At 33.3% G+C, this 15,563-nt stretch overlaps 1 protein-coding gene across 8 annotated transcripts in view; it reads right to left on the reverse strand.

The window, feature by feature from the left end:
- Positions 1 to 3,755: 3,755 nt before the first annotated feature.
- The window catches only part of LOC111055349 (homeotic protein antennapedia-like), a 388,426-nt gene continuing 376,618 nt past the window's right edge, over positions 3,756 to 15,563 (reverse strand). For 5 of the 8 annotated variants that reach the window (XM_039433875.1, XM_039433878.1, XM_039433877.1 and 2 more), the window contains one exon: positions 3,756 to 7,050. In XM_039433875.1, the coding sequence (XP_039289809.1) occupies positions 6,797 to 7,050 (254 nt within the window). In that variant the 3' untranslated portion in view covers positions 3,756 to 6,796. The remainder of the gene's footprint in view (positions 7,051 to 15,563) is intronic. The other 3 variants (XM_039433880.1, XM_039433881.1, XM_039433882.1) reach the window with 1 other exon arrangement.

The following is a 15,563-nucleotide window of genomic DNA, read 5'->3' on the forward strand; positions in this document are numbered from 1 at the left end:
TATTCCTCTCCCTTCTCATTATTTACATCCTATTTCATCCTGTATCCTGATTGATTCCAGTTCACTTATTACAGTGTTCGATTGTTCTTATTCCTGTTCATCATTTATTTTCCACTCTTTCTCATTTCTCCCTCCTTGTTTCTCCCATTATCCATCTCCTCCCTTTCCTCCTTATTTGGATCTCATCCTTCTTATTCCTCACCCTATGTGTGGTTTTCTTTTGGTCGTTTCCTTTTATCCCCTACAATTTTCTCTCCTCTGATCCTTCTCATTCTATCTCACTCTTCAATATTCAGCTGTTCTTTTACTATTACATCTCACGTGTTTTCCTTAGAGAGTGGAAACCTGCAGATATTCATCCATAGCTGGAGCGCTGAATTATTGAATGTAGTTTCTAGATGTATTGTATGTTCTGACGTTTGCTGGAGACTTTGCTAGAAAGCTGAAAGTATAGGAGAGAAGAGAGACTAAGTATAAGAGACATAAAGTATGGGAGAGACTATTTACTACGACCCAGAAGAATCATATCATTTGGATTTGTTTGGTTCGACTGTTATATAATTTAAATTCCAAATGGAATAAAATAATCTCGGACTCAATAATGTAAAAACTTTCCAAGTTCCAAGGATTACATGAAGGGGAGAAATTAAAATTGAATCGAATATTTGATAATGATTTATCAATCGAAAAATGGATTGATTCTATATTAAATGATTTATTGTTAAATTTGGAAGATTCTAATATAGTCATGCATAGTAATTGCTTCTCATGCAAATCATTGAAGTTTTAAATCTTATGATCACTTTAAATTGGTTAATTTCTTCCTGAATATTTTGGTAACTTTGAATTAGCCAATACGAATTTGAATCAGAAATAGTTGAAATCTGATTCCATGTCCCTTGTGAAGAGGGTTTGCTTTCAATACTGAATCGAAATTATATTGATGTTGGTTGATATTTTCTAACCTCAATATATTTTGATGAACTGACGAAGAAAATTCTGGTTCAATGGTTGAATGTAAACATAGGATGTTATGATTCTGAAAAGTGTATAAAATTAATTCCAAGCAAAATTTGAAGATCCACTCACCATTTGTTGAATCTGGAATCTGGAAGATTGGTAATCCATGGGTAGTCGACTGCTTTTGAAAATAATCCAATTTTTGAGCACTGCACAACACTGCACTGAAAGTTGTTTAACAACCGTTTTAATTGAATAAGACTCATAATAACTCACAACAGATCCTGAATGTTATCACACTTCAAGTAAACTCTTGTTCACACTGGGAAATCACTGAATTTTTTTTAGAAATAGCTGGTCAAAAAATATGTTGCACTTTTCACTCACTTAACTTCATGATCGTTATTATTCCAGTTGATTCATGTTCTTCAACTTCAACTAGTTTTCAACTTGGACGTGTTGATTCCTGTCCATCAACTTCAACTAGATTTCAACTTGAACGTGTTGATTCCTGTCCATCAACTTCAACTAGATTTCAACTTGAACGTGTTGATTCCTGTCCATCAACTTCAACTGGATTTCAACTTGAGATTTATGATGGATACGAATCAGTTGCGTCGAATCTGAAAAAAACCAAAGCCAAGATTTAGTTGAAATCTCCTCGAATTATTGTTGAATACCTAAATTGAGATTGATCTGCAGAAATTGAGAAGAAATAGTAAAAAAGAAGAAGAAGAAGAAGAAGAAGAAGAAGAAAAGAAGAAGAAGAAGAAGAAGAAGAAGAAGAGAAGAAGAAGAAGAAGAAGAAGAAGAAGAAGAAGAAGAGAAGTTTAGTGTGGATAATCAAATAAAATTTGGAAGTGAGTTATCAACCCTTATTTAAAATTTGGCTCAAGTGAGAGCTGCTTGCAGAGTCAAAAGTCGAAAGTAGAGTTAAATAGAATATTTAGAATAGAACATTTATTTAGTTCAACAACAATACAGATTCATCCATGCAGTTAAACAAAGTCAAGTTGGAACAGTCATCACAATCATATCATTATATCAATCAAGAACTACTTTAAGAAAAATCAACTTTTAAAGTTTGACTTGATATGATTTTGGAATCAATTAAATTGTGAAAGAGGGTATTGGAAAGTTTTTTCTGTCATGATAATAATAATTTATTGTATCATAGAAATAATGAATCATTCTATTATCAGACAAAGGTATCATCAATGAACAAAGATGCTTAATAAAATATGTCACATAGTTTATAGCTTCAGGTTTCATACTAATTTACTTGAGAAAACTATATTATTATTTCACGATTGAAGATTATAAACAATGAATCTAGTACTCACCTCTAAGATGAATACCAGTCTGGCAGGAATTCTATCTCAATTCAAACACTACTATTGCTTAACTCTTTCCATATATATGATGCTCTCAAGATATTTCAATTCCTCATAGAGACACTTTTAATTCATATTGACACCTGCAACAGAAAAGTGGATTATGAATGTAGAGCTTATCAACGTAATGGGCTAGTCTGATAGGAGATTGTAATCTAAAGAGCTTTACTTACCATGTGAGATGATCAAGATATGTTGGATTTGAGCATATTTTGATTTTTGGGTTTGTAATCTCCTCCTCATGCTACATAAACCTTGTTCTCAGTTTTCCACAAACACCAAGATTACTGTGAATATTTGATAACTGGTAATGTTGACATATTATGTGTGCTTCTCATTGATAATATCCTCAAATGATTCCATTTCAACCCAATGGAAGTTGAAATACTGTAAGTTTATGTTCTCATTAAATTTGTCCTTAAAAACTAGAGTTTTGCAAAATTTTCTCCTGCTCTGGCATCCAAATACAGGAGTTATTTTGAGAAAAATACTGATCCTTCAAATGATAATTTGAATAATAAATCTCACAGAGCATCTAGTGAGATAATGTCCACTCATAATGATAATTCACCTTTCGATCTCCTTCTTATTTGATTTGAATTCTTGAATAAACTGTTTCATGATTAATTTACAACCTATCCACTATTTTTATGGGAGAATAGCATTTATCCCAAAATAATTGTTTAAGTTGTCAGAGCAGTATATCTTGTGGAGTAGTCAAGATGTATAATTTTATTCATGAGTATTGAAATGAAACTTATTCTAAACTTGAACTCTTTTCAGATATCTCATTCTCCAATTTTTCCTATCACATGCCGATAAATTTGAGAGACTACTGACTACTGCAGCTATTGACTAGATATTATCATAGAGAAACGATAGCATAAGTAGATATCCCATGGTATAGGGCGTTTATGTCGCAACTTTTACTGTTATCCCAAGCCGATAGTTCACGTAGTTCTTTCCTATGCAGCTGTGTGACGCTGGTAGTCTCTCAAATTGTGCCGTTCATACATTATCACCCCAACAAAACAGTAGAAATTGACAATAGTCGACAGTAATCGGCTTGAGATAACAGTAAAAGTTGCGACATAAATTCCCTATACCATGGAATATCTACTTATGCTATCGTTTCTCTATGATATTATCTTATAATTATGAAAAGTGGATTTTTATCATCAAGTTCTAAATGTTTTCAATTTCCTTGAGAATGTGAAATTTTCACAACATACAAAGAATGACTCGTTCTCTCAGAAACTATGACTTTAAATTGATTTAAATTACAGTTTATATAATTGTTATAAACTATGAGGCGTAATCAATAATTCAATTCTACTTCGAAATTGATTTGCGAGATATTTTTAGGAGACTTTGAAAGAAAGTCACATTTCAAACCACATATCTTTTATTTGATTTTTTTTTATTTTAATATTTCTCCAAACACAAAATTATATAGGACAAGTCATTCGATTGTTACATATACTTTACAAATATTATCATTTTACAATAATTAATTCTATTCAATAGCAGGAGTAGGACTTCTATTCTAAAAATCATTTCCCGTTCCATGACTTTGCCATTAATACAACAAATATGTTTTTTGAATCAAGAATTATTAATTCGTGATTGATAAAAATATTCTCCATCTTTCAAAGAAATGGATGACATTCTCTTCATATACCAGGTCCTTTAAATATCTAATACATAATCAAATGCGGATTGAGATTCTAATGTGTATGATTTTGTGAAAGTATAAAAATATTTTAACCACTTTTAAACAATGAAAATGTGAAATTTCTCATGATTTTTCTGATTTAATTAATTATGAACATTAATTATTCAACTGCTTTTTATGATGATCTCTTCGTATACAGAATTAGAATGTTAAATTTGTATAAATTAATGTTTTATTGGTTTATACTTCTACTATATATTTTCAAATTGAAATTTTTGAAATTGAAACTTTCCCAAACAATGTTTCTAGCAGAAATAATTGTAATGAACTTATGGTATTGATTTCAACACTAGAAACATCTGTCTAACTTCCATAACATTGTAGAAAACATATAATTTTGGTTCACCAATTTCGTATACAGTTGAAGGCTTTTCTTACGTATTTATGTAAAAATGTGATTGGCCCGGATTCGAATTTACCAAATTTTCAAAAAATATTTATGTTACAATGTTGCTAAAGCATAACAAACTCCAAGTCTAACGGTTTTAGTCAAAATGGGGAGTTACAGTAAATGAGATCAATGACATAGTAAAGAGAGAAAGAGAGAGAGCTAGAACTAATTTCAATTTACGAAAAAGATATTTATACAAAGTTTTTAAATACTTGAAATCTCTCACAAATCCTTATTGTAATTGCATCACATTCGGGGGACTAAAATAGAAACGAACGAGCATATAAGTAACGTTTAACATGCTAAAAATTATAGTTACTGGTAAATAAATTGTACTATTCGACTATATCAAGATAGTTTCTCCCATTGGAAATAAAATATTTCAATCTCTTGGTTACCCAATCTACGGCCACCCTCAGTGACAGCTTCATCATAGATAATATTGATAACAGTACAAAATATTATTATTGACTCTACATAATTATAATATTAGAATATTACAATCATATCAATATATTCATGACAAAACATCATCTCTAAACTGTACAGTAATAGTAATCGACTCGAGAATCAACTTATACATAATTAATTACAACTTACAAAACAATCGTTTTTGGTTTACATCCAAGCTATCATACATCTCCACACACACAGTCACACACGTACTAATACAAACACCAAGTAAAGTTACTCGGCTCAATATTTATCACTTCTATCTTAATTACAATCGTTCAATCTTACAATCAATATAATAAATTATCTCACATGTACTATATGCATCAAGGAACTGTCAAATGCTGAACATACAGCGTCATTACGTATATATTTTTGCCGAGAAAACAAATTAAATTTTTCTTCAATTTTGTTTACAATTGATATCAAATCGGTCATGATTGCAATACGAGAATTTTGCGAGTTCAATTATTCCAAAAAACATAATTTCATTGACTTGAATTCAGCATTTAGATGAGTTCGAAGTGGACCTCATTACTCATACAAATAAGGAGATGAGCTTGGAAGAAGAAAGCCTTGAATTCTATCTATCCACTGCTTGTTTTCTTGAAGTAAATTACGACGTTTGAGGACAATGTAACATACATTAATAGCATTTTTTGTTATCAATTTGAAAGATATCAATATCCAAAAATAAAACCTGATCAAAGTTTTGTAAAAATCAAAAATCAAATACTTTTCAAGTATGATGGACGGTCCAATTATTATTTCCATGTGTTTGAACTGCATTTAATTTACAAAAACAATGAGAAAATGAGGTCACTTCCAAAACAGAAAGGGTATTCTTTGAAACCTCCTATCTTATTTATTTGAAGATGGGTAGTTCAATGAAACTACAAATAAAAGCGAGTATATAATCAGGGAGAATAATTAATTATTGGTAACTGCAAGAGTCCAAGATATTCTTTTGGACTATTATGAGTCGATTCACTCAGTGAAAGAATTATGTTATGGAGTAATTTAAATATTTCTGTAGAAGAAGCTATACTCGTAATTTGCCTGACTTGAACAATAAATCAACTACATTTGCTTCAAATTCCGAGGTTGATTCATTTATAACGAAATTAAAATGAGTAGATAAAGCTACAAGATAATTTAATTTTCAGGACAATACTGTTTTTCTCGTTTCTGTTACCAAGGTATCACAATCCAAACGGATTTCACCTCGACATTCTACAAATAATTCTGTACAAACGGCAGAATACTCTTCACAAAACGGCACATCAATAATTACAATAAAGAAAACCTTTGGTTTAGCATCACGCCTAGTCACTTAAAATGTCTGTAACTTTGGCTAATCTTATATAAAAACGCACAATCATTTATAGTACATACCATTCTGTTCACAAATAAATAATCATTGACAATATTCAATAAATAAATAGCTCTTGGCACCATATTACGTATTCTGTACAAGGTATTTTTGTAAAAATTTCAAACTTTTCCACCGGTACTGAGATAGTGAGATCTCGCATCTATAACATTTATTATAGGTGTGGGGTTTGGTGAAATGTGGATGTGAATTGAATAATCTCTCAAGATTGATTATTATCAAGTGGGTTGCGAATGGAGTAGAAATAGGTCCTCCATCATCAATTTATACACTTAATACTGATCCATCATTATAATGATGGTTGATACATATAATATATTTTCAATTTTTTATAATATATAATATTATTTACTCATATGACTTAACCTAGTACTGTAATTGAATACACCAATGGTACACTCAAACTATGACTTAGATTTTCACCAGAGGTTTGGATTTTAAAAATAATCGTGGGGTGAACGAGGGGGGATCTATTGAGGGGATGTCTGGGGGGTAATGTCACTTCCATCCCCGTTCGATCCGTCACCACCCTTTGTTTTGTTCTCCTTCTTCCACTTCATTCGCCTGTTCTGGAACCAGATCTTGATCTGACGCTCGGTGAGACAGAGAGCGTGCGCTATCTCGATCCTCCGTCTCCTGGTGAGGTAGCGGTTGAAGTGGAACTCCTTCTCCAGCTCCAGGGTCTGGTACCTCGTGTACGTCTGTCGGCCTCGTTTCCTCTCTGCTCGAAGAACAAAGAAACATTCGTTCCAAATAAAGCGACACACAACAAAAACGGAAAATAACTATCAATAAAGTGACACATCAAAAGACAGTAGAAACAATAAATATATACGAATGAAATAGCAACAATATTGATTCAACTACATTAGTTCATGTTGTATATGTGATCTCTAAAGCTGCGTACAGACTTAAGCGCCACGGAAACTCGTATTTCACTTGATGCATTCGCTGATTAGTCCAGGCAATGAATGCTCAAAAAAGGGTATATAGGGAAAAGTTTGGAAGACAATTCTTGACCCGGCAGTTCTGTTTAGGGTAGTGAGGAGGTAAGCATATCAAAAGTCCCCTGTGATAAGGGGGTGGGGGTGGTTCAAAGGTACCATTTTTTGGTTTCATGCGAGAAAATAATCTATTTTACAGACATGACAATTCTATAAGGAATTGAAGCTTACATAATTTCCTACAATTTTGATCTCACAACTTTTTCTATATCTCTTTCACTTTTCGGAATATCCGCTCTAAAAGATGTATCTCGAAAAGTGAAAGAGATATATAGGAAAAGTTGTGAGATCAATATTGTAGGAAATTATGTAAGCTTCAATTTCTTATGGAATAGTCATGTCTGTAAAATGCATAGTTTTCGAGTTATATGTGAGAAAACAAAAAATGGTAACTTTGAACCATTCCCACCCCCTTTAGCACAGGGGGCAGGGGTGGGGACTTTTGATATGTTTGCCTCCCCACCACCATAAACAGAACTGCCGGGTTAAAAATTGTCTTCCAAACTTTTCCCTCTATAACACTTCGTTGACTGGGCTAGATGCCATGCTTATTATATCTGTATGCATATCATAATCTGCTTCAGTACAAATGCAGATATATATCAGCTGATGAGAATTGAAATACGCATGTTCGTAGTACTCAAGTCTGCACCTTAATGCTCAGTTGCATTATTTCTACAAGATAGCATACTTTATTACGAAATCGACGTCTGGATTAGGCCATTTGAAAATATATTAATAAACTATACAAGCTTGTACTGTTGGATGACAAAACGTAGACATCTTTTGAATATTTGAGAATCAATTATGGCATTTGTCTAATGGCAACAAAGAATACTTGGATTAGTCGATGAATTCGTAAACTATTTTGATCTGTGAACTATTGAATTCGTCGATGAAACGGTATCTTCTAGGGCTACTCAATGTTCCAAGAATGAATTCATTCAGTAGATGAGTACCAGCATAGAGGAAGGATAAGCATAAGGTTGTTTATAACTATATTGCTTAACTATATTAACTACTAGTCGTCAGGCTCGCTTCGCTCGCCATATCTGTCTAACTAGGGGGCTCCGCCCTCTGGACCCCCGACTGGATCGTCCAAGAATGAGATCAACAGGTTCGCTTCGCTAGCCTGCATTTTTCATTTGTAATTAAGAGAATAAGAAGAATATACATGCTAAAAGACGAACTTTAAACCCTTAAAAACCACCCTTAGAGTTAAAATATTGCCAAAAGATTTCTTAGTGCGCCTCTAAAGGGTCAACTGAACATACCTACCAAATTTGAACGTTTTTGGTCCGGTAGATTTTTAGTTCTGCGAGTGAGTGAGTGAGTGAGTGAGTCAGTCAGTCAGTCAGTCAGTCAGTCAGTGAGTGAGTGCCTTGCTTTTATATATATGTAGATTACTCAACTATATTGCTTGTCTCTGGTACTAGTTACCTATGTAGTCAATCCATTAAAAAACAATAATAGCAAAGTCATATAGTCTATCTATAGCAAAGTTTCGATGAGGTAAATACGTTGGAAATAATAATTATATTTCTGAATATCACCAATTAGGAATTCTCTATTGGTTAAACTAGGTTCCTATAGATTTAAACCTACTAAATGTCTATGAAATAATCCTGATTCATTCAAAACCTTGATTAACCCTGTTAAAAGAATTTTCTTCCTCAAGTGGTTGATTCATATTCTCGCAGAGACTGATCTTTGTTATGAAATTAACATCTCAATAGGGCCAATAATTGAATTATCTTCATTTATTTGGTCTATCTTGAAGGGAAAATAGCGTATAATGCTATTGTTTCTCTATGTTAATATCTACTGTGAGCTGGAAACTACTTTTTGGATTGAGATTCAATAAGAGAAGCATCATCATTAATCATCTCCAACCGATACATCGATATTCTTCTTCTTTCAGTGGAGAAAACAACTCTTTCCCTCACAATTTCCAATCTCTCTCTCAAACTCCCTCCATCTCTCTCCTTCACCCCCTCTCGAAAATCTTTCAGAATATTAAATTAGAGTTTCTCCCGCAGCATTGGAACGTTGAAGGTTTTGTAGCTAATTAACAAACCATCACAAATGTTGAGGTTTTTGTGTGTGCTGTTGAGGGGTGGGGAAGACATGACAGGATGAAGAAGGAAAGCAGATAAGTGGAACTGGTGTGAGGAGGATGAGGGGAGGTAGAGGAGGAGGAGTGGAGCTAACAAAATGATGGATTGCTTTTTCCATCTCCGGTGCAGCTTGTCTGACCCTTCTGGAGCCAGACTCCTCACAGTTGCAAGGGTCGGAAAAAGTGACACCGGAGGAGGGGAGGAGGAAATATCCTCCTCGAAAGGATGAAGAGCAGAAACAGGGATGAGAAGCTTGATCAGGAGCTACGGCGGAACAGAACTCTCTCGTCCGAAATATTTTCAGGCCAGAAAAACAGTCAAAGTGATGAGCCGTTTGCAGCTCCCCGCCGACCCTCCAGCAATCTTCCCAGGCCTTTCCAGCTGCCTGGATTCAAAAATCAAAATGACAGCTAAAATGGCCGCCTTTCGGGGCAGCCATGCCAGTTTTTAATTTGTGCGAAAGCAGCGCATTCCAGAGATGGCAAAGTTATTAGAAAACTCTACGTTATTAGATTTTTGAAAGCTTTCATAGGAATTGGATTCTGATGATGGAATTCAATGAAACTGCGTTTTGAATCTTGGTTATCATTGTTAAAAACTGCTTTTAAAACCACCTTTGACTCATTATGGAGAACTAAATATAATTCTCTTTTAATTAAATAAAAAGACCAAGAAATTGTCAAAAACCACAGATTTTATTGATAGTTAGAAAGACCGGTTTCGGTTGTTACCTCAAATATTCTCTTCAACTCTATCGTACAGTTTAATGTCTCTCTGACAAATCATCTAAGATCTGAGATTCATAAGCTATTCTGAACTTGAGATGGTTTGTTGATTTTTCAACTTCCCTAAACCAAAATCGAAATATTAAATTTTTAAATGAGAGGAGAGAGATATACACTTGCAAAACATCATACAAGGAAAGATACAAGGCAAAAGAAGTATAGGAAGAAGACGGATCTCCTGGTTAAATAACTTGAGACAGTGGTACAACAGTAGTTCCATTGATCTGTTCAGGGCGGTTGCCTCAAAAATCAAAATTGCCATGTTGATAGTCAACCTTCTTAAAGGAGACGGCACATATAGAAGAAGAAACCAAAAGCTGCCTTATCATTATCATAATACATTGTGATTTCAGTATTGTGGTTATATTGTAAATCATTCTTGAAGTCAGTCCTATTCCAGAATAATCTGATAATAATAATAATTGGATATAATAATAATTATGTCAATTCAATGAATTATTCTGTTTACTCTTATCAGTGGAGAACAAAATGTTTTTTCACCTTCATGGTATTCAATCTTACAGGTATTCAATCTTAAATCCCAAGATATTTCATGTTATCGAGGATATCTTACTCCAATCACCTAGAAACTCATTGTAATATACGTCGCTTCATGAGAAATCATATAATTTATGTTAAGGGGAACTAATATTTCGGACGTAAAAAACATTGGCGACGATATCGTACAGTTTATTGCGATGAATTATTTGGAATTTAATTATAAATTATTTGACGGAATCAATAATCTCTAGTGATGAGATTTTATCTTCAATATCAATATTTTTTGAAATGTTGTATGAGAAATCATATCATTTATGTTAAGGGGAACTATAATATTTCAGACGTAAAGAACATTGGCGACGATATCGTACAGTTTATTGATAAATTATTTTGAATTTGATAAGAAATTACTTGTAGCAATCCATAATCTCTAGTTATGAGATTTCAACTTCAATATCAATATTTTTTCAAATGTATGAGAAATCATATCATTTATGTTAAGGGGAACTAATATTTCAGACGTAAAAAAAAAACATTGACGACCATATTGTACAGTTTATTGCGATGAATTATTTGGAATTTAATAAGAAAGTGTTTGATGGAATCCATAATCTCTAGTGATGAGACTTCATCTTCAATATCGATATTATTTCAAAAATGTAGTATGAGAAATCATATCATTTATGTTAAGGGGAACTAATATTTCAGACGTGAAAAAAACATTGGCGAAGATATCGTACAGTTTATTGCGATACATAATTTGTAATTTAATAAGAAAGTGTTTGATGGAATCCATAATCTCTAGTGATAAGATTTTATCTTCAACATCGATATTTTATCAAATGTTGTTCTCAATTTTAAATCTACGTTGGAATAAAGTGACAACGGGAAACATAGAATGACCAACAAAAAGAGAAATCGCTTCCGAGAGAGTGTGTGAGAGTGTGTGTGAGTGTGTGCTTCCGAGAGAGAGTGACACAGAGAGAGTGAGAGAGAGTGAATGAGGGAGAGAGGTAGAAATTGTGACAGCCCAGTTGGAGTGACAGGGCTGCTAACAATTGTGAAAGGATTTGGAATGGTGGTGGAGAGCAGAGTCGGTGTTGGGCCCAGAACATGGTCAGTGGTTGAAGGGTTTCTGAATTAAAACGAAATCAAAGGGATCGTTTAAAACGGGGAGGGGTTTTGCAGGGAGAATGGAAGGGATGAACGGTTAGCAAGGGATCCATCCCTGGTGGGCCTGTCCGTCAACTCAGCATGGTGGTTTCATCTGAACAAAATGCAATGATCCATGGATTTCGATTGCAATTACAATCCGCAGATCCAGAAACAAGAACAACCAGTCAGCCGCCCGGCTTTGTTTCCGAAATGCATTCAAATCTAGATGAAATATGATTGTGGAGTGCTCGACTCATGTACAGTATAGCTGTAGATGTGCATGTTGGTGTGGATGTCGGACTGTGCTTGTCATTCCACATCGGCGTCGACATGTTTTTCAGTGGTCGCAAAACTCCCAACTGCCTCCCATGTTGTAGCTTGGAAACGGGTCTGTGGATTTGTAGGGGTTTACTACAAGTTTGAAGTAAAATTAAATTGGTAGGAATTTCCGTGTGGCACCTTGCAGAGAATAGATTTTATTCAATAAGTAATGAGAGAAATATACTAATTTTAAAAGATTCAAATCTACGTTATCCATTAAAACTGTTATTATTTTGTACTTTCAATGGAAATACAATATTTTCAGAGTAAAGTTGAAAATGTCCTGTTGTTTTCCACTTTAGTTGAAATAAATTAAGCTGAGCTGAAATCGAGTTTTAAGAAAAACTCTAAAATTGAGCTCTAAATTTGAGTTTTGAGAAATTGAGTAATATTGATATTAAGAGATTTAGGTTCACGTTAATCATTAAAATACTGTTATCATTTTGTACTTTCAATAGGAATGCAATATTTTCAAAGTGCAGTTCAGAGTTGCCTGTTGTTTTTCACTTAAGTTGAAATAAATTGAGTTTTCAAATATATTGATATTGAGAGATTCAGATTTACGTTTGTCATTAAAGCTATTATCATTTTGTAGTTTCAATGGAAACATTTTCAAACAGTTCAGATTGAGCTATTGAACCGAACTAGCTTCCAAAGAGGAGACCTTTTTCTCAATGTATTGGATAAGAGATTCAACTGGAAAAGATTACCATATCGTGGATATGGTTGATCAAGCTATAATCCTACTCAATTAAGATTCTACATAAATTATAATAATTCTGAAATATTGTTAAATTGTCAAATTGCGAAATTGATAATAATAATTGTATTTATTAGTAATAACTCATATGTCAAATAAATTAATTCGAATTTGGATTCAATCTATTATTTCAAACGATTGGGTTTTGATTGAATTTAGTTGTGAGTAAAGAAGAACTCAGGAAGGTTGAGTGGAATTAACACGGGGAATGCATTAGACAAGTGAAATTTATCTGATTCATCGTTGTGAATATTTCTTGAGTCGATAATTAGACCATTTGTCTAATAATGGATCAATATAATAACATAATGAACAATGTATTCCAAATTAAGTCAATAGAATTGATGGTGATGTTGTGAAATCTCTCCATAATAAGAAAACAAAGATATTGTCAAATTTCACTAAACATTTTTAGTGAAATTTGACAATATCTTTGTTTTCTTATTCCAAATTAAGGTTTAAAGCAGTTTTGGGCGAATGCCTGTTGTTTTTACCTGCATTGTATCTATTGTCCATCAATAAATGAATAATGAATGAATAATTAATACTTATAAAATAGAATTGGAGTACCCATTGAAATTAATAGAATAAGAATAGAAATTATAACTACTAGTTTCGGGAATAACACCATCTTCAGGTTATGAAAATAAAATTATTTATTATAAATAAAATTTTTATTTTATAAATACAAGAATGTAGCCCTTAATTTTTCACATTTTAAGAAGATATGAACAATATTTATTTGTTTTTCATTGAATGTATTCAATAACGAAAACACATCCTCGAAAAGCCAAGTAGGAAAGTCAATAAACTAATTCATTATCAACCACTTTTACTGGTGTTATACCTCGTTCTAATGAGTTTGTGAGTGGCATACATGTTAGGCCAATACACATAAATCAAGCCTCATTCCCATACATCAATATTACGGTGATCTACACCTATTACGTTCGACAAAAATGTTGATGTTTCAATCGTGTTTGATTCGGAATTAATGCTCGTGTTGGTGAATCAATAGATAGGCGAGCGTGTGTATTGTTGGAGGCAATAACCCACCTACCGGTTCAGCCCAGATGAAGCAAAGCTTCCAGCCACTTTTTGAAACAGTTTTGAAGACTGCGTGTTAAGACTTAAGAGCGAGCGACCATTCATCATAGCATCTGACAATACACTGAAACCTGTTCTCTCCCCCCGTAATTATCATCCAAGAATTCCTCTTCTTCTGACTGATGCCGAAAATAAAGACGAAACAAAAACTTCATTATAAATTCCAGTGCTGAGATGAGAATGTGTTGTTTTCCTGGCTCAATTTCTAGTGGAAAATGTAAATAGATGTAAATTTGAATAAGTGGCGTCGATGGAAGCCTAATTTATGAGGTCGGGCTGACAGTCGCTGGCTGTGACGGCTCATTGGACAGTAATGCTGATTATAAAGGCAGTGATGATCATTGGAATGTGTGGATATGTGGTGTTATCGATTGATTCATTAGAGCGCGTTTGGAGAGGCGATCAGAGCTTGTAATTGATAAGATTTTGATAGATACAGATATACTTGTCGATCTCCAGTGATTTTTTCCAAATTTTTCAAAATTATGGAGTAGATGGAGTAGAGAAACAGTTGTGATTGATACATGTGGGTCGTTGTGATTGATACAGATATATTTTTTGGGTCTCCAGTGATTATTTCTCAGATATCTGTAAATGATGGAGTGGATGAAGTAGAGGTACAGTTGTGATTGATACAAATATATGTGTGGGTTTCCAGTGATTTTCTCAGATATTTGTAAATGATGGAGAAGATGGAGTAGAGTTACATGTGATTGATATAGATATATTTGTGGGTCTCCAGTGATTTTCTTAGATATTTGTAAATGATGGAGAAGATGAAGTAGGGGTACAGTTGTGATTGATACAGATATATTTTTTTGATCTCCAGTGATTTTCTCAGATATTTGTAAATGATGAAGTAGATGGAATAGAGGTACAGTTGAGATTGATACAGATATTTGTGGGTCTCCAGTGATTTTTTTCAGATATTCTAAAATTACGGTTAAGATGGAGTAGAGGTCCAAATTTTTAAAAATTATGGAGTAGATGAAGTAGAGGTACAGTTCTTATTGATACAGATATATTTTTTTGGATCTCCAGTGATTTTCTCAGATATTTGGAAATAATGGAGGATATATTTGTGGGTCTCCAGTAATTTCTCAGATATTTGAAAATGATGGAGAAGATGAAGTAGAGGTACAGTGATTGATATAGGCCTATATATTTGTAGGCGTTCAGTGATTTTCTCAGATATTTGTAAATTATTGAGAGGATGAAGTAGAGGTACATGTGATTTATATAGATATTATATTTTTGGGTTTCCAGTGATTTTCTCAGGTATCTGTAAATTATGGAGAAGGTCAAGTAGATGTACAGTTGTTGTGATAGATACAGATATATTTTTTGGATCTCCAATGATTTTCTCAGATATTTGAAAATGATGGAGGAGATGAAGTAGAGGTACAGTTGTGATTGATACAGATATTTTTAGGCGTTCAGTGATTTTCTCAGATATTCGAAACAGACGGAGAAGATGAAGTAGAGGA

The sequence above is a fragment of the Nilaparvata lugens genome, chromosome 8, assembly GCF_014356525.2.
Source record: "Nilaparvata lugens isolate BPH chromosome 8, ASM1435652v1, whole genome shotgun sequence".
In the NCBI taxonomy this organism is placed as follows: domain Eukaryota; kingdom Metazoa; phylum Arthropoda; class Insecta; order Hemiptera; family Delphacidae; genus Nilaparvata; species Nilaparvata lugens.